At 45.6% G+C, this 20,604-nt stretch overlaps 1 protein-coding gene across 18 annotated transcripts in view; it reads right to left on the bottom strand.

Annotated features, from left to right (window-relative positions):
• FoxP (forkhead box transcription factor P) overlaps positions 1-20,604 on the bottom strand; it is a 209,270-nt gene that overhangs the window by 54,803 nt on the left and 133,863 nt on the right. For all 18 annotated transcript variants that reach the window (XM_034322852.2, XM_034322842.2, XM_034322843.2 and 15 more), the window contains one exon: positions 20,116-20,250. In XM_034322852.2, the coding sequence (XP_034178743.1) occupies positions 20,116-20,238 (123 nt within the window). In that variant the 5' untranslated portion in view covers positions 20,239-20,250. The remainder of the gene's footprint in view (positions 1-20,115; positions 20,251-20,604) is intronic.

Raw genomic sequence — 20,604 nt, 5'->3', positions numbered from 1 at the left:
TAAGTGGCTCTATCAATCCATTCGGTCAGATAAGAATTTCACCATTGATCGCCGGTTTCCCCGTATCTCCCTCTCGTCCAGGGCGGTTCGTTCCGCCGCGATTAATGGACACCCATCAACGCCTCCGGACGGCCATCAATCACGATTCTCGAAACACTCGGACTCGCTAATCGGCGATTTTGTATTTTCACGGCGTCGAATTGTTTCCATCGTTAACGCCGTCCTCTCAACACCCACCCCCTCCTCTTCGATGCGGGGCTAATGGTGGTTGTTATTCCGTGAACGAAAAAGAAAATAAAATATAAAAGAAAATAGGAAAATTAAACATCATCCCTGTTTTCCATAATAATGGAAATAGAAAAAATAACGACACGATATATATCAAGTTTCATGCGATTGTTTCAACAGTCTCGAAACTTCACGAATCCTCGGGTACGTATGAAAAAAGAACGCGACGATCTTCCGTTGGAAGACCGTGAATAAAACAAGCGGATCGCCGGCCGATGTATTAAATTAAATCCACCTGCAGAGAATTTCCACCGTCCATTACATCCGCCTGAGGCAACGGGAAAGGATATAAATTCCTCTCCCTCTTCGATAAATCGATACGTGAGCAACGGTGACGCGCCAATCAAGCTCGCCGTTTAATACGGCGAAGGCGTATATTTCAGAATGGGAATATTCGGCACCGAAGAAGCCTGAAACGAGGGGTGTCGAAGAACGACAGAGAGAGAGAGAGAGTAAGGGGGTGGCGAATGAAAGCGAAGGGTGTGGCGGTTAGAACAATATCGCATTTTATAGTTGTAATCGAGGATCATAATTGAACAAGTTTGTATGCCTGCCTGTTTCTACGACCGCCTCTCATCCCAACGTTTTCGCTTCTTCCTCTTCCGTTGCCTCTTCTCCACCTTAGATTCGCGGTAACCTCGGAAGAATGCCTTCGGGTGTCAGGGCTCCTCAGCGACCCCCAACCGTCTCGAATACGGGGACCGTATAACCGAGCAGGCTAACAAGATTTCGCATATGTAATTGGTCGAGTATTAAATTGCGTATTCCCACCGATGGAGCATGGGAAATTTGGGGACCGAGGTGTAGCTACGCGCTTAGACGAGTCTTCGGGGGTGGATTATGGGCTACGGGGTTGGATCATTTAGTAACATACTGCACTACCGTGACGTTTCAGCTACTCCCTGGGGAGGAAACGATACGATACGCTCTCTTTCCTCTTTGTCAGCCTTGGAAAATGTCTTCTGATAGACCCTTTCGAGATTGTAAGTCCTCGAAGGAAGTACTTCAACGCCAGTTTAATGGGAATAAAAGTGAAGATTTAATAGAATTTGACGATTAAAATAAGAAAAATCATTTGATACTCTTCTAAATGCAATCAAAACAGAAATTAGCGGGACAAATTTGTCCGATCCAGTGGGAATAATCAACGTCAAGACAAGCAGCTAAACGGAATTATAATCGCTCCTGAGGAAAGTGGTGCGGAAGGTATACCGGGAACGAGTTTCAGCGAGGATACGAAACACCTTGAAACCGTTCCCCAAGGGTTACCAACGAACGGGACCAATCTTGTACGAACGTCACGGCTGGCCAATAAACGCGAAAATCACTAAGCTAACTACTTCAGGCCAGCGATGCTTGTCCTGAACCCTTTCGCCATCCTAGATGCTCCTTACACGAAAAGGATCCAGTCGTGGCAACTCCATGAAATCGTCCGCTAGGGCGGGAGACATCCTCTCAATTTCGTGCGCATTTAATTAAACTAAGAGCGTCGCCAGGATCTTCAGGACGAGCCAGGTCGAACGTCTTCGATTGGATTGCGGCTAACTCCTTCGCGATCTTCGAGCAGAGAGTCTACATTAGACGAAGCAAAATATGAAATTTATCCTGACGGATCGTCGGAGGGCTTCAGACACGAGGATGACGTAGAAAAATATTACAGGCATCCAGATGGCCAGGAAAAGTTTCGAGTTTCGTCTTAGGATCCAGCCGGTTCTCGTCTTATTGCGAAAGTAGCTTGGCAAACAAAGCTATTTATTAGCGTACTAACCCGCGAAACTTTCCTCTTTTGTACCGAGGCCTCGTGTATCTTCGATTCTTCGGCTAGACCGTTTTTTCAGCTTGCGAGTATCCCGTAACGTTATCTCGTAAAACAGCCGGAACGAAGAGAAGATGAAAAGAAGAGGAGGAATGAAAAGAAAGAACGAAGCAATAAGCATGATTTGGCGTTCCAGTTTTAATAGTCCGTGTATCTGGCGCGTCAACGAACTGGAATGGCCCTCGTTCGAATCTTGTATCCCGCTTTTCCTCTTCGTTTCTTTTTTCTCTCCTCTAACCAGCAGCACAGGAAGCAATTCTCCTCTCTGTTTCCCCTGGCTTCCTGCCGCGTCGTAACGCTTACGAACGTTTAATGCATCTGGTGTATAAGTGGCCGCTATAACAAGGATCAACAAGCGCCGAGAAATCCGCGCCTTACGGAATACATCAGCAGTCGTATTTACATTCGCGTTCACGCTGTAATAGCGGCGCGATGATGCCTCCTCCATCCTCTCCAACCATCCCCGTTCCATGGACTTTCGCGAATGTACACTCGTAATTCCGTGAATGTTTGTTTCCAGCGTTGGCTTTCAGTGCAACCCTCCGTGCTCGACAGGGGGATGGGGGGAGGATGGTCCACCTTTAACTCGTTCCATCTCTCTTCCTCCGATTTCCTGTTCCTCTTCCCGGTTCCCCATTTCTCTCCCCCTTTTATCTCGCGTCTCCGCTTGCTTCGTATCCCTCTTACGTTCACTGTTTTCACCCTATATCCTTTCGCCTTCCTTCCTCCCTCTTTATCGTTTCTATTTCCGCGTCCCTGTTCCTTCAACGCGATACCGTTAAGCTGCCGGGCGAGAGAGAGGAACAGCCCCGCGGGCAATCGCGTGGCTTGTTTAACTAGCCTTTTAATTAGAAACGGTTAAAAATTCAACGGTGCCACGAAATACATCCGGTCGCCTCAAAATTGTGCGCGCTACAACCCTGTCGAGAGCCGGGCTCCTTTTGTTGCGTTGCGCACCCATTGTGCGAACGGAACCGCCTAATATTTACCGCCTAGGCACTCGGAGGTATGCCATCCCCTCGTCGGACGGTCGATGGGGTTGAATTAAGGGACCGGAAACGAAGATATCGCGGATACGTGGTGGCGAACGATGGAAATGAAAATTCGAAATTTTCTCGAATCCTTGTTCGGAATTTGCAATAGAACGCAATTATTCATCCTACAGGTAATTAAACATAAATCCGAAAAGTTGAAACTCGAATGGTACTTCTGGAGCAACGCGCAGGTAAATAAATTGAATTATTTTAATTCCTGGTCGCCTTTGTGCGGAGGAAAAGCGCGGTTACACGGTCAGACGAGTCGTCTTTTCACGTCAAATGGTTGTTATCAGGAATAGACCGGTGAATGGGGATCGTGAAGGGGCTGACGAAGCGAGAGAGGTACACGGAAAATGTAGCCGGTACACGGTGAAATTAAATAATTAGGATCATTATGAAAGAATTCATCTTTGTGACGTGTTACAAGTAGTATTATGTATGGGACGTGTACTCCGATGAAAGCACGTGAAAAATTCTACCTCATTTGATACCTACCGCGTAGCATTAACAAACGTATAATAATGCACCGGCCATGGAGTTTCCGCGTGCATTTGCACGGCTGTTTGCACCGACTTTGTGGAACATGCACGTACCACCGTTCCCTATTTAGCGAAAGAGAAAATATCGAGTACAATATAGCTCGGTCTACGATATTATTTATGCACGTTGATATGGATTCTGTAGTAAAGAGAAAAGTTCGCGGACAAAGAGCCGAATTTGATTCATTTTCCGTGAAAATGACACAGGAGAAACAAAAGCTGCCGGCGAGCAACAGAAACGATAACAGCTAGCTCGCGTAAGAAGTCCGGGTGAATTTTCATTCCGGATTTCGCGATACGCCGACCCTTGAATCCTCTTTACAAGAGGATTAACGAAGCCAGCGTACTTCGCACAAATTTACAGACTATTTAAACGGATTATCTTTTATTTCGCCTGCCAGCGGGATTCGCGTTGAAACAGCAACGAACGAGTACATTATTCTTGACACTGAAAAATACCCGCCGAGCTGTAACGAGTTTTCTTCGACCCTATGGAGATCTTGGTCGACGAACCGCGTGGGAAACTGCATAGAAACGAGAATCGAGCGAATTTTTCCGGCTCCGCGAGCCCGCCAACCCCTGCTACGGAATCTCCTTGCAATATTGGATTTATTCAAGCCTACAACGAAAGTTGCGCCCTAAATAAAAAGGGTTGTCACTCCCTTCCTCGAGGAAAAGCTTCCTTATATCCGTTAGCCGAAACTTTCCAACGGGGCAAAAATAGACGGCGATGTTATTAAATACGATTATCTGGCGATGAAACCAAGGCGAGACGAGGAGTAGAGAGCAATGGTGACAGAGAAGAAGGAAGGAAAGAAACTGCGAGGGTGAGTGGTGCGGTTGCGGAGGATAAAAGGGGTAAGTGAAAAAGTGGGCGTGGTGGGGTCAGGCGAGTAAAAGGAAAAAGTTAGGGAGATGAGGGTGGTATGCGACTTCTGGAGGTGGCGAGGACCGAGTTACGAGGGATGCAACTCGAAAGGGTAGCTAAGGGGAGGGAGAGAGAGAGAGAGAGGACGTTAGGTTGAGCCGGGCTCAGCCGGTCGAGCCTGACTCGGCTCTCAAACTTTGATACGATTAAGACGGAACGAATTAATCTTCATCCCCGCGAACGCCGTCTGCTGGCAGCCACAGGGATGGAGAGGTGACGAAGAAATTTAAAAAAAAAAAAAAGAGAGAGAGAGAAAGAAAGAAGGAAAAAGGGGTGAGCGATCGGCCGGGTGAAAGAAAACCGAGGACGGAGGAGGCTGGTGTCGAGGATTGAGGGGTCGCCTTTGCTCGAACCCTCTTCACTTTCTGGCGGCAAGGTGACGTTAATTAGAAAAGCGCGACGAGATTTCTGACTTCCGAGCTGGACCTCGATCGGTTCGCAGTGTCCTTGTCTGCAGGACTCAAAGGATTGACCCTTCGGGATTTCGAACGAAGCGAGGATAGCTTTTTAATAAAAGTAAAAATGAAATAATACAATTTCCAAGTCGAAATATTCCGTTTGAATTAATTAAATATTTAATAAAAATTTCATCAATGACCAGGGTTTTAAAGTTAAATTTTTTATTAAAACGCACAGTAATGGTACGAATGGCAAAGCATCAGAGAACAGGACACATCGTCCTGTGAAGATTAAACAAACGCTTGTCGCTACCGTACGAAGGGATAGTTCGAACTACGAAAGGCATGGTCAGCAGCGGTCTACCGGTCGTTTTTAATCCCATTGTGAACATGGCTTAATCGAGAAACCATTACCACGGTTTGCTGCGCGAGCTAGACTGTCTGGAAGGGTAGGGCCCTCTCTTATAGTGGAAAGGGTGGGCATGTGTTTCCGTATGGATCAAACCTCGAACCGATAGAGAGAATGAATTGCTGTCTCTATCGTTCCTTCCTCTCACCCACCATTTTATCGTAGAAAATCACTGCTGAAACATGCCTCTTGATCAAATAAAAGAATCTGGTACTATTTTTTGTATTTCATGCAACTTCAATAAAATCTATAAAAAAAGTCAAGAATCTTTTTCATAGAATTATATAAAGTCTCCAATTTGATATTAATAAATTTGCTTAATATTAATTAAAAGACACAACGATATTTTCCAATTAACCCAATTGCTAAAAATTTCTGCCGAGCAAAAGAAGAGAGCAGAAAAAGTGCAGCGCGATTTTACCTAGCCCGAGGCACGAAAAGACCTTCTCCCTGCAAGTAGCCCTTAACTACCCCCAATGCTGTCGCGCGTTTTCCCTCGGAAGCGAGCAGAGCCGGCAGGAAGTTCACGGTGGAAAGTCAGAGACGGAAACCGTTGGCCATGGAAGGGAATGGTTTTGCTGATCGGATGGTATTTAGCAATAAAGTTCGATTTCCCTGGACTAGCCCCGAGAAAGAAGCAGCCCCTGATTTCGTCGGGGTGGCGAAAATTACAGCTCCCGGAGCGGCGGCCAATCCGTCCGCACGTCCAGTGACGCGCAAGTGGCCACGTTTAAGCTCACCGCCGTGTATCGGGAGTAGGTGTGAGGCGTTTGTTCCACGACTGGAAGGGTCGTCTGGAAAAAGGGGGACGACGGTCAGGAGGAAGAGGCCAGGAGTGGTAACCGAGGTGGTTCGGCTACAGCACGAGATCTACGAGGCTCGAACGACAAAAAGACCTCGATCCTGCGCGAAATTGTCGACCGTTCTGGTGCACTGGCAGAGCTGAAATCGCCTCGGATTGTTGAAAGAGGAGAGGAGAGATTCTCCCTGCTCGTCTCTCTAGTAACCGGACATCGTGAAACCTCGTCGACGCGCGAACCTTCCTTTTTTGTGGTCGTTCGAATTTCTTCCTCTCGGTGTCGTTACGCGTCACTGGCTGAACTGTCTCGTTACTCCCTCGAGAGGAAATTTGTAATCGCGACGGTACAGCGTGAAAATCAGGATAGAATTTCTTTTTTTCTCCGCGTATTGAAATTAATTGCAATGGAAGACGGAAGTTTTGAAGGGTTTCGGTAACCATCCGGTCCGACAATAGGAGCAGTCACGATCCTGTCTTAAAACGAAGTCACCCCGAAACGAGTTCGCGTCTCTATTTACACAATCGGTTCGCCGATGATCGAACGACGGACCCGTCGAGCAGAAGGAAAGGTATGGAATATTTAGCGTTCACTGAGCTATAAAAGCAATTATATGGGAGCCATTGTTTGTCGGGAGTGCGCCTCCGCGATACGAGGGTGAACAGTCGAGATGACGGTGGGTTCGAGAGGGTGAGAGGTCGACCGGTGGTAGTCGGCCAAGAGGGGGTGGTAGGAAGCATCAGTCCAATGAAAATCAGAAGTACAGAGCAATAAATACGACCGAGTCGATCCACCCCCTCTCGATATGCTCCAGCAAAACCCTAGGCAAATCTCCATTCGGTTCAAACGCGATCTTCTTCTTTCCCTTTGTCGCTAAATTTATCGTTATCCTCTTTGGACCCATCACACCTTTTCGAATGTCAAAGATAACTAAACCGTATCTCGAAATAAATCAATCCTTCGTAAGTCGAAGCTAACCATCCCCAGAGGAACGTTTCCAGCGGCGTAAAGTTTCGAAGAAATTAATTGCAGCGCAGCGAGAGATTGCAAATTAAGTTTCCAGCCAGGAAAAATAACCGGTGAAAATGATGACGGGGAAAAGAAGAAAACGACAAGAGAGCAGAGAAGCTAGGGTAAAAGAGAGAGAAAGAGGGATCAGTCTGGAAAGTACAAAGTGCAACCAGCTGTTAGAGAAGAGGAACAAGACTTTGGCGAAGAAAAAGAGAGGAGAAGAACGTGAAAACAGGGTGTCGGAGGACCATTCTAATATAAATGTCCCCGGCCGAAAGAGCCGGAGCGGAGACATTCGCTAATTAAAAAACTTGAAAAATTAATACACATTTCTCTCGTTGCTCAGGGGGTTGTGTTACTCCTCGCTTAATCCTTGGTATCTGATCGGCCATCTGTTCCCGGCCATCTCGAAGCTGGCACTGCTGCCAGTTTTCATCCCTCTCCTCGCAATACCTCCACCTTGTACACGCCATGTTTCTTTCAGAAGCCTTCAACGAAACTCATCGTTTCGATAAACAAAGAATTGAAAACATCAGCAAACGAGATTGCGAGGGTCCGCGTAAAACCGAGCATCGTCGATCGCGATTTTCAAGTAATCGCGCCTGAACAAAAGAACGACAAAGGCTAAGGTTTCAAAGATATCCCTCGATAAACCGAGAAGGGCTCGGTGGAAGAAGGGTTGACGTCGATACCGCTGGCAAACGAGAGACAACCAGATGTCCCGCGAAGGGTCTCCAGCCAAACTCCTCTATCGTTATCAACAATTCAATAGTGTTTAACTTATTTATGCGCCGTTAAATGCCGGGACTAATTAGATGGTGGCATAAAGATCCAAGAAGCTGGTACCCTCGACGGGCCCTTTTCCAAGTGGTTCAACCAGGCTGCGCCTCGTGGGGTGTAACCTGCAGCAGCTGAGGGGTGGAAAGGAAGGTTACGAAGGCCTCCATAACCAGCCGGCGACAGACAATGGCAAAGAATGAGCCAGAGTCTCTCTGAATAGGCCTCAAGACACTGAACGCTATAATGCGAAAGACTCCATTGTGAGACGCGGGCAGTTAAGTGCTCCTGTCTGGTCTCCAAAACGAAGTGGGCTATCTTCCTCTCCTTTTCCAACCTCCTGGCTCTTTTAGCCGGTGTGCCTGGGTCGTCACCTCCTCGTCAATTCGAGCAGCTCGTTGCTTTAGGATCTTTCGTGATATTAACCCTTTCGTTGTGGCGGTGAGTACAATAACGAAGACATGAAAAATTTTCGGAGTTTTTAAAATGCGTGAAAATTACCAATTAATGAAAATACTTTATCCAGGTTGATAGACGTTATCAGGAATGAAAAGGATCGAAGAAATTGCGGTTAATCCAAGAGACGGATCATTGTAGATCTTATTTCTTCGAGCTGTAGATCACCAGAGGTTACATCCTCCGCTCGTTTCTTGCCGGTGTCGGAAGAAACGGTGAAAAATCTTTATAGGTGACGGCGAGGCTTTGCGCGGACTTTCAAGCGTGAATTCCGAGCGAGCGACAGATCCGGGTAAAGAATGAAATGAAATGTTGGATATTTAAGGCCGGAAAGAGGACAGGATGGGGTAAAGGAAGAAGAGAAGGAACGAGACAAGATGAGCCGTGGCTGCGAAAGTTTCGCTCTGCGGAAGAAGCGTCTGACCGCGGCACGATTCACGGATGATAAATCGTTGAAACCTTTTCACCGGGCTCGTTCGGCCGGAAGTAAAACGAATTTAAGGTCCGATTGCCGAGAGATACGGCCCTGTAGTTAAACAGAGCCGGGGGATAAAGCCAAGATTTTCCAGCTTGGAAAACAGAAATTACCGGGGAAATTCGATGTTGGAGAACACAGACGATTAGCAATTTCTAACGAAACAATCGCGAATTATGATCAAACGGTAGTACGATGTAACGGTAGCTTTTATCGTCCGGTAGACCGGGAAAAATAATTTAAACCGTACACCGAGCCACGTTGCAGATTTACGACGCGTCGCCGCGACGTGGACGTACCACGGCGAAGAAGTGGCTCGACGCATTACGAGAATCGAGCATACGTACTATCACACATACAAAGGCAACAAGGTAACACCTTTCCTCTTGCCCGCCACGTTTGCAACGACCCGCGAACCAACGTTTTGCTTTATGTACACTGGCCTCGGCGATACGTGACGTATGATAAACAACACGTGTTAACATGTAACGAGAAGAAAGAGTACGCGAGCAACCGGCACCAACGTGTCGCCTTTTCGCACTTTTATTCGTCCTGCTGAAACGAGACACGGTTTCTAGACTAACGGCTATGCGCTCTTATTGAAAATGTAAATGTGAGACGAAAAAGAGATCAGTTGTATTTTCTTGCGAATAAAATACTTTACCATTGGGATCTAATTATTCAGAATCCTACCTAATCGTTAGAAAATGTAATGAAAAATTGAAACATAGAGATCGCTGTGATGTGACAAGCGTGAAATGGCGAATAGCCTTGGGAGAAGAAAAAAGGAGGAAAAGACAGACAATGTGTAGGTGTGTCTCAATCTCGAATATGAAAACAGTTCCGAGAACAAGCTTCTGTATTCAATGTTCTCAGATATCGAACGTGCCGTTCTTTCATACGTTCGAAAGGTGTGATATCTCGTTGCGCTCCTCGTGTATACAACCTCGAAGGAATTTAGCAGTATGCTTTAATCAGAAGCGAATCTTGTTTCGCGCGGTAATTACCCGTGGTAATGAGGAAAACGAAGAGAAACGTTTAAAGGATGTAACGTAAACGTCTTGTCACGCGTTTCTGCAACACGATAACTACAAATTATCGTAGCCACTTTACTGCCGTAGATAAGCTAGCCCGTTTATTTAATTCTGTTTCACAGAACCTGAAACCGTGGCCCTGGATGCGGTGAACTTAAAAAAGATTGCAACGAGAATGTGAAAATTTGTTAAAACATAATAAAAAGACTATTATACACAGGAATTTCTGATTTTTAAGAAAGCGACCATCTGATTAATTGCTTTAATTAAGATAATTCAAAAGCTAAAAGAAACTGTTTATAATGAAGAAAAAATGTAGCCAAAAAAAAGGAAAGGAACGTTGCGTGTAGGAACGAGTGTCGCCTCCGAAATGGCGCAGCTCCACGGTCGTTCGTTTCTCTTATATCCTTGATAGTCGCTCGTAAACCGAATTAACAGTACGGCCACGTGACCGTAGTTAGCGTACACGTACACACACACATTCCGAATGTAAACTCACACGAAAATCTATTCGCGGAGGTATACTACTTACACACATGGCGAACGGTGCGCCGAGAAGCTACGAATTCACCACGGCAACACGTACATACATGCATACATAGACGAAAATACAGACACAAGCGCGTGGATGAACGTGAGCAATAAGAGAAACCGGCAGAGGATATCATAGAAGCGGGGTAGCAGCTCGTGAGGAATGGTAGGAGGGAGGGTGGAAAATGCATATCCAGGGGATGAAGAGGCGGCCTCTCAGAGCTTGGCATGGTACACTGGCTACCCGGCCACCCCTTTTCCCACCCCTCGACCACCGCTAGCCCCCGTGCGAAACCCGTACCTCTCGCGAAACGTACATCTACTTGCTCTTCTGCCCTCGGCTCACCCTCCGCCTCCTGTTCCTATTTCACCCGGCTGCAGTCGCTTACAGCGCTTCCAAATTCACGTAATAAAGCTAGCTAAAGCGAACGAGAGAGCGAGAGAGAGAGAGAGAGAGAGGAGGCGCCCACGCTAAGTACATTTACACGGATAGATGAAAATATCAGGAACGAAGGATCGGCAAAGGTTGGATGTACCCGTTTGTGAAGGTGGTAGGCGGAGAAAGAGGGCGGACTACTTAACATTCTTTGCCCTGGGACCGAGCAAGCGGCAGAGAGATCGCGTTACCCCCGAAAACCGAGCGCACAGGTATGTCCGTTTGTTTATAGATATAGGGTACATTCTTTTTTCGACAGCGGAGGGAGACATCAGGCTCGGAAAACCGACAGAGGGCGAAATCTCTCGTTATAATTTCGAGCGTAACCGTTTGCACGGGTATTCTATATTTGCGCTCGGATAGGTGAACCTACGAAGGGCTGCTTGTCCTTCCTTTTACCGCGTTCCACGCCCTCCTCTCTTCTTTCTTTTTTTTCTTTTTTTTGGACGACTTCAAGAGCGGGTCGCTATTTTCGAGGAACATGCACGGGTACACGTTGCTTTATTTTGCACGATCTAAAAGGGTGAGGGTTCTTGAAAAGTAAAATATCCTTAATGAATAATACTCAAAAATCAGTCATTTTAAATTGATTATAAATAACAACTAAAAGAGGGTGCATTTGGAAAGATTGTAGGGGTACCATATGTTCGTAAGGAAAATATCTGTTCACTTTTCACCCTCTCGATGCGCACACGTAACGCAAACTAAGTTATAAATTACAACAGCAGCTATCTTCCTCTCGCGCAAGAATATCAAGGGGCTACTTGTTCCTTTTTCCACCCCCAGTCCGCGCCGAACGCCCGTCAAACCTTCCGTTCCGAGTGGAAACGTTGGGATGTATCTCTCTTTTTCGGCTTTGCGCCATACAGGTGTATTTATTTCTTCGTTTTTTCGCGAAAAGAACAAGGGGGTCTGTCGGACGTGGAGCCCGAAACGATGAAGTGTGTACCGGGGCAACGTAGGAAACCGGTGCTTTCGTCGACGTGCAGCTTGATAGAAGAGCGTGCACACGGTCTGTTCATCGGATACCGACTCCCGCTGCAGGCTACATTGGAGCAGATTAACCGGAAGGGATTATTACAAGGGAGGATGGAGGGATGTACGCATTTGTTCCGTCCAAGGGATGAGAAGGACCTACATGTTACTCCACAGCCAGCCATACCAGCCGGAGAGATTCTTTTTAATTTCACCACCCATTTTTTTCTCAACTCTCTTTCTCTCTCGATTCAACCTGTCCTTCAACCGATCCTGCCGCGATTCAAATCGTTTACACGACGAGCCACCCACGCAACCCTTCGACCCTTCCTTTCGTTTCGAATCGGTTAACAAGATCGATCGCATTATTGGAAATACACTATCGTCCACGAGTATTTGGACACTTGCAGAAAGCTGATTTAAATATGAATCAAAATATATTTTATATTTCCCCAATAATGGGACGGTGTTCAAATACTAGGGAATTGCAGCTCACCCCTTTGAATGCAACGATCAGCGAAACGAAGACAATCGAGATTTAGCGGATAAAAGTGCAAACAGTGGCATCAATATGCGAAACAGCGGTTCAAACGATCCTGTTGCATCGGAACACGCGAATATGTTCGACAAACACGCGATGGGTTTCATTCCGCAACGATTCGATGCTTCTTGGTCGGTACACAAAAGAGGGACGGTGCATTTTTTCCTTTTTTTTTTTTTTCCACCGACACTCGCTGCTTTAACGTGCAGATCGTCTGTCTGTTTCGTTCTCACCAGAGACACGCACGCACAAAGAAAGGGGTGAGGAGTTTTGTGGACCGCGCGAAAAATACGCGTACGGTATTCGCCGGCGAGAAGCCGGGGATTATCGTGTGCACGTGCGAACTCCTCTCCGGTGTATTAAACGATTCAACGAGTTTTATTTATTCAGGAAATGAAAATCCTAATAGACTTTCGCTTCGCTGTTATATTTTCTTGCCAGGCCAGAGAGAGCCAGTGTGCCTGATGTTTACGTACGTACCTTTTGCGCGTGCACACGCGCGTCCATCGCAGGCTGTTTTTATCAAATACGCCGCGTATCGTCGTTTCTACATCGTAGCTAATTGAATAGCGCAGGAGGTATCATTTTTTTTTTCAATTTCCTTAAGAAAAAAGAAAATAAACGACCGATTCTATCAGCGAAGAATGGCGATTAATTAACGTCGATTTTTCTTCGCCTTCGTTTGCAAGAAAAACACGATAAAACACGCTTACCACCGGTATTAAACGCTGGTCGCGTATTGTTTAAAGGCCGTCCATGTGTGGGATCGGTCACCCCGTATAAGAGAACCGTGGTAAATATTAGGTACCATCCTGGCGGCGTTAAGTGTACAATGGTGAGAGGCTGCCGGGGGGTGTAACGCACGTAGGGGTGAGAGAGCGGGTGGAAGGATACCTTTCGTCCGTAGAACAGGCGAAGGTAGAGATGGAGGCGGCGACCAAATTGAATTTGGGTTCTGGCCTCTGTTTAGATTCCTCGTTGGTTGTTTAGTTTAGAGGAACAAAGAAAACATCTATGTGTTTATTCTAGCCAACGCTTCACCCCCGCCCCTTTACGCTCTTGCCACGATGTGTCCTTTCTCTCTCTCTCTCTTTCCCTCTATCGTTTTCACATTATTTCTGTCCCTCGCGGGAAACCACTCTTTCTTCTTCATCCCTGTTCCCTCTCATTTCCCTTCAACTGGATTCCACGACGATCCACAAACTCTTCCCACCGTATGCACATTTTTTTTTTTTTACCGAAGCCTTTCAACCCTCCTCTTCTCTAATTCGTTAAATACGCCCCCTTGCTGCGCCCTTGTTTTGCTTTCGATTCCTCGACGAACGTTTCGAATCGCGGACATTAGAAAATATGAAATATTTTTTTCACTTGTTGCCAAGAGGGAACTCGTGAAAATGAACGAAAACGCCGCGAATAAATTCGCCAAATCAAGGATGAAAAGAGACTGCCACGCCACTGGCAAAGCACTGCTGATAACAGCGATAAGGTAACCAAGACTGGCGCGTGTGGTCGTCAAGATAAAAGGGAACAGATGTGAAAATATTCAGCCGCGATACGTTGCGATGCGCGTTCGATTCATCGAACAAGCAAAGACGCGTTTAAATATAACGATTCTATTAACAGTCCCGGTTTTATCTATTTGCGAACCTCTTTTTAACTTTCTTCTACCGATAGAAAATAATACGATGATACCATGGTTGCGATGATATCAGAGAGCGAGCGTAGACAAGGCTCGATGTTTAGAGATCGTTCGACGCGAAAAGACAGTTGTTTCAGGTGTACTTCGCGTAGAATCCGCCGGCTGTTTGAGATTTCGGGGGCGAAAGAGGGACGGACGGCAAGATTTAGCGGTATCCGATGGGTGTTTACACGGAGCGACACGAAATGTTTGGCCGCGATTCTCTCGCGAGTTATTTCAGGTGGCCGGTGAAGCTTCGTATAGTTTTGTCAACCGACGCGGAGCCGATCGTAAAAACTCGGGGAATCGCGTCAAAGCCGTTTTCAATCGACTTCCTACTTTATTCTTTGTCCTCTTTTTAACACGTTCGCTTCGAAGCGTGGACGTTCGTCGATCAAATAAAATAAATAAAAAAATCATATCGATAATATGACACGAATAATAATACACATCCGACGTAAATTCGCGACATCGCAGCGACCGTGTCAAAATACCCCGGGCGCAACAATCGCGATGGAAATATAAACTGGTCGCACACAACTGTGTATAATTTACATTATTGCTCGAATTAAAATAAAATCCTTATCATTGTGTCGTATCAATTTTAATCGGAAACCGTTGACTTCCATCACCGCTGGTGAATGTTTAAAATCCGCATGGATATTTCAGAGTATCCTCTGTTTTATTATTAAAACACATGCTACCAAAGTGGAAACGTTCGATTTGAAATATTTAACAGCGCCTCCTTCGTATTGTATCGCTGACAGCTCGAGGAAAGGTTATTATCGTTTAAGAAAATCCTGTTGTAGCGGGATGTGTTCGCGCGGAAAAATCGGGCAGATGGGGGTTGAAGGTCGTTGAAATTTGGGAGGATGTTCGACTAGATTTTCTCAGGTATCACTCAGCGGTACGAATCGAGCGTGTGAATAATGGAGGGTAATCGCCCTTGCCAGTTCTCCGTCGACCTTCGCCCCTCGAGGGTAGCAAGGTGGGAGACTAGAAGGGTGGGATTTCTAGATTGGATTTAAGTACACAGCCGTGAGGTTTCAACCGGTTAATAATGTAGATAAAACCGAGACTTCGAAGAAGGCTAAGCGAGACGTCGCGATGTTGTGGCGAACTTGAATTTCCCGACTTACCACCCCGTTCCCCGGCCCGCTGGCTGATTTAATTTGACAAATTGACAGACACCGGCGAAACACTGGAACCGTTCCAAAATAAATACGGCAACCTGTTCCTCCGTCACGACGTGACCAACAATTTATAGCCTCGCTCGAGTAATAAAGAGGAAAGCAAAAAATTCATTAACACATCGGGAGGAAGGAAACGAGAGGAGGTCAAGAATCTTCCGTCTACCGGAAAATTGTACGAACTTCAGCGGCAAGGTAAGCGAGAAATGAAATAGGAGTATCGTCTCGTTGTCGAGAATCGCGTTTCATCTTCCACGAGGCGAGCGTCACGCGGAAGAAGTCGTCAGTCAGCGGACGGGTTTCAGTAATTTATTAAAATCCTCGCGAATCTCTGCCGCTTTAGACGAAAGAAAAAGAAAGGAAAAGGAAAAATTCAGCAGAAGGACAGAGCAAACGCGAGAACCGGATGGAACACGCGGGAGGGAAGAGAAAGAAGGCTTTTATGCGGAGGCCAGCTGGCTCAGCACGACAAAAATTCTTTCAATTACAGAAAAGCGAATTCTCCTTAACTCCCTGGGCATCGATATTCATAGCGAAGCGTGTTACGTAAAAGTTACGGCGGGATTTGGGCGTTGGTGGATGCGCGAGGAAGAGGGAGACAGGATGCGGATCAGGCTGCAGCTCGGTTATAGGCACTCGGAACTTGAAGACCAAGGAAGAGGGCTGTGTTAACACCGAGACGGGTGGAAAAAGTATAACGGAACGAAGGGACGGAGAAGAAGAATTGGGCAGCGGAGGGCGGCAAGCCAGGCTTGATTGGAAAGGACAGCCTATCCGCAATTTGCGATCCAACAGAGGGGAATAGAGGAGGAGGTGAGAATTCGCTTGTCTTTCATCGGTACTTTCTTTCCCTTCTTTTCTTCGTTCCCCTCCTCCTTTTTTTCCCTTCGCTTACACGCAACCCCTTTTTGCATTTCAAGGGACGCGCCACCAGAGACGACCCCGTCGATACCCGCGGTCTTATCCAGCCAGATCCTTTGGATTCTTGCTCGTCGCGGAGGCGTTTGGATATTAACCGGCAGCCAGGATAAACGACCTCGTGATTCCAATGAAATATCGACAGCGGCGAAAGTTTGTTTAATCAGGGAATGCCGACGTCGCGCACCCCGCGATTGCCAGCTCACCGGTTCAACTTCGAGGGGGCGAGAAGGGGATGGAGTTACGTTTCAACCCTTTACTCGTGGCACACTTGTCAAGAAAAGCTGCGGTGGGTGTAGGTACTTTTTAAAACCACGGTTTATTAATTTCAACCACTTCCCTATCGTATACCTTGCACTTAATAAAATTGTGATTTATTAATTAATTTTAACGAGCTTCTACTTTTCGATCACCCTGTGCAAATTTCCATAAATAAGTGTTTCTGGGTAGATAAGGGGTTAAGAAGATATCGGATACGATTCGAGAACGTGGGTTTACGCAGATTTATCGTTTATCGAATTCTATTTCCTGTCTTCCTGCCGCTTTGAGTATCGACTATCGGGCTAATATTAAAACGCAATTGTCGTGTTCGCCGGCACCGAGTTTAGCCACGGCGTTCAATCAAAATGGATACAGGTCGGGGCATTTTATTTCTCTCGGGTCAAACCAAATGCGTCGCAGCATCGACTGTGGTCTACCGAACCGACGATTGCATTATTAATAAATATTTTCTCACCTTCCTCAATCTGTATCAATTCGTCAATGAAGAACATCTAAAATGACTTATTAATTCGTGGCCGATTGATTATCGAAAACAGAATCAAATTGTTCTGAATTATCTGAAAATATCCTGACATTCGTTGGCGAAGGGTTAATAGATTCTACAAATTCGAAGGACTTATCGCTCGTAAGCTTGTTTAGGGGATTTTCCGTTTCCGGTTTCTCAGATGCCAAGAATACCTTCGACTTCCCCGAACCTTAAGTCTCCACTGACGTCACTCGAACCCTCGCGAGCAACCCTCGACTCGGTGGAACCTCTTAAATTATAAACAGTGTCAGCCAACGCCGCGAGACTTCGATCGACACGTAACCGCAGAAACTTCCTAGTGCCTGGTCCTCGGCAACTCCGTTTCAGAATTCAAACTTACGCGGATATGCTCTTGTCTCCAAGTTTCGCGTCAATCTTCGTGCGAGCATGACCGCATTAATTTCAGAACGACCATAAGGGAACCGGCCGGAATCATTCATGTGCCTTCGATGAACCGAAACACTCGATGTGTTGTTGCATATCGAACGATCTGGTACAATTTCATGACATAAAAGTGTCACCAAATTATGTTTATAGCGCATCGAATCAAAGCTTAAAGTCTGAAGAAAATGTCTATACAGAGGATTCATCGATATTCTTAATACAAAGTTCTTACCAGAAAGGAACCTTGGCATCAGCAACGAAGTACTCACGGATCTCAATGAAGTTCTACTTGATAATTGCAAATAATTAACTCGAGAAAACAATCGAAGGCATTAGCAGAGCAAGTTGGAACCTGAGCGAAGTTAGAGGCTGGCAAGACGGGTCCCTCTTAGGGGACAATGAAGGAGGGCAGGAAGTGGTGGTCGAGCTGGCGAGTGGTCAGCAGAACTTGATAGTTTCTCAAAACTCGATCTTCGAATCGCCTCCTCGAACCTCGCATGCTGCCAAAGAATCTCACACATAGAACCCGAGTGTCACCGAGAAGGATGATCAATATTCTAACTAGCCATCCGATCGCGAAACACCGAGTTACAGCTATTTTAAAATCGGGTTAACTATCGAACGGATTAAACAAAAAGGCGAAAAAGAATTTTAAAAAAATTCATCGAGAAACTAGACCAGTGTGTCGTTAAAATAATCCCAAAAATATCTCCTCGACGTACACTTATGTATACGTGTCAGCCTGACGATAAGCAAATCTCTGTTTACACGTAACCAACAGGCGAGCAGATGTACGTGTCGCACGTGTAATTCACTCGCTCGTGTTGGTACACACGTATTTACCTGGTGCGTCACGTGAACTTGATATTCACCGGTACTATCTACATACAAGCAAAGCAAGCCGGTACGTAAACGCGATGTTCGAATAAAAATATCCTTTGCGATCCGATATGTCAGCCACGATTATTAATATAATTTATTCCGACCGCGGGAAAAGGGGGCCGTTATCGATGAAAGAAGCCTTATCGAACGATCTCCTACACGAACCGAACGAAACAAATCTATGTAGAAGCGATAAGAGATCGGTGTGTTACGATTCTTTGTGAAAATAATCGGTTAAAAAATAAAATTAAAAATTTCAAATGATAGATATTTAAAATATTCTTTTTCTTTTTGCAAAATTATTAATTATCCATTGACGGGGTTTATAACACTTTTCACAAAGAATCACTATTTTATTCACTCTACACAGGAGACACATTGAAACACTCCAACGTATCTGGAAAGAAGCACACGCATTTCGGAGCGGTTGGTTTGTACGCGCGTGTCACGCATACACGCATTCCGAAGGTGGTTTGGCTTTATACCTGGCCGAGCGTGCGACCATATCGTTCCCCCTTTCGAAAAGGAAACCGTCGAAAAGGCCGCTTTAAGGGCCATAAAACATTTGTTTCCCTCCGTGGCGTTCTAGTGCTATATTGCGTTCAGCCGCGAACGCGGGATTTTGAATTGAATTTGAAATCAGGGGCTCGATTTTATGGTGGCCCGGGTGTCAAACGTCTTGGAAGTATCGCGCTATGACTGCCTTATACACGGTGTTCCATCACAACATTCTGAATAAAAAATACCATACCAACGATGAGTCACTTTAATTCCATTATTGTGACATGGACAAAAATTCAAACTCAAAATCATGAAAATAATTAATTAAGAAAATTCCAATTACACTGATAATGTTCTAAATCTATCTGTTTCTTTATAGAACACCTTGTGTATCGCAGGAAAACTTTCGCTTTGAGATCGGAAACCCTCTGACGGAGGATTGTTATCGGTTTACTGTATATCGCGATACAGAACGATCACGATCGTTCAATTCCACTTTTCCATTTCCACGGAAGGCGGGGAAAGAGAAAAGGAGAATGATGTAGATCCAAGAGGTTCTTATCGAAGATTCTTTTATTCTGAGAAACGAATGAGTCTACCCGGATGGTGTTAGCGCGCATCGTTCGTTTTATCACGGGTAAGCAGATGTTTGCTTCTAAAATTAGTACTATTTATGGAGTGATGTCGTCGTTTATTAATAAACCTATCTCTGCGTTCCATATAAATTCGTGGAAAAAAAAAAGAACGAACAACGGCGAGTAAACCGTCTTCGACGAAGGGAAACGTGTCGCGTTGTTTCGAAAATTTTCAAAATCTAAGAAACAAGCTTCTCGACGCTGTCATCGTACGTGTGTTACGATCGAAGTTTACGAGAATGATCGAAATTTCAACAACACGTGTGTTTATTGTAATAATATTTTCATCAATTGCCACCGGTAACGGAAAAGCAGTTCCAAGATATCGGACACTTTCCTGAGCGATGAAGTCATTTGAACGAGCGAGAAAAACATTCAACAATGACAACAAGAGATGCGAAAACAGAAAACAATTTCTCTCGACGGAAAGCTTGTTTTTTAAATGAAAAAAGAAAAACTTAACCTAATCCCGCGATAATTGCGACACTATGAGTGTCATTCAAATGTCACGATCTTAAATAACCCAAGAATTTATCATCCGAGGGTTAAAACTCGCTGCGGACGCATTTTAGATCTTTCCTTCGGTTTTTAAAGGAGACGCAACGTATAATGAAGAAAGGCGAAGCGCGGTTATCTTATCAGAAGCGAATTTCCAGAGATTAATTTCTTACCTGGTCGTTGTCTTGTTGATCTTGGCCGTACGAGGGGGTGTCACCATTCGGGGTAGTGGCGGCGGAGGGTCGCTGTGACGTTGACAAGTTGATCGCGCCGTCTCCGTCTGTGTCATGATCCATTATGCCATCGTCCTGAAATCACGATCATCGTTACGTCAAATCGTAGCCTTCTGGTGCAGTGAACTTCACCGTGAACTGATACACGCGTTGTTGTAACTATGTGTTATACAAATACAAGTGTATATACACATATATATATATATATCTCGTGTTGCGTCAGTCGACGAAATTTTTCATGCGCCGTTTCTCCTATCCGGTCGAATGTTTTTCAACGGGCAAGCACGAAAGTTTAGCTTCCCGACAGAGGCACGAGGAAAGAAAAGGATCGGGGGTCTTCTATGAAGGTCTCGAAATGTGCTTTGTTATCCGATATATTACCCTCGTCCCGAGGAACAATTTTAGATCACGTCTGACGCATGTGATGCC

The sequence above is a fragment of the Osmia lignaria genome, chromosome 4 (genome assembly GCF_051020975.1).
Source record: "Osmia lignaria lignaria isolate PbOS001 chromosome 4, iyOsmLign1, whole genome shotgun sequence".
Classification (NCBI taxonomy): domain Eukaryota; kingdom Metazoa; phylum Arthropoda; class Insecta; order Hymenoptera; family Megachilidae; genus Osmia; species Osmia lignaria.
This window is presented reverse-complemented; position numbering and strand designations above follow the sequence as displayed.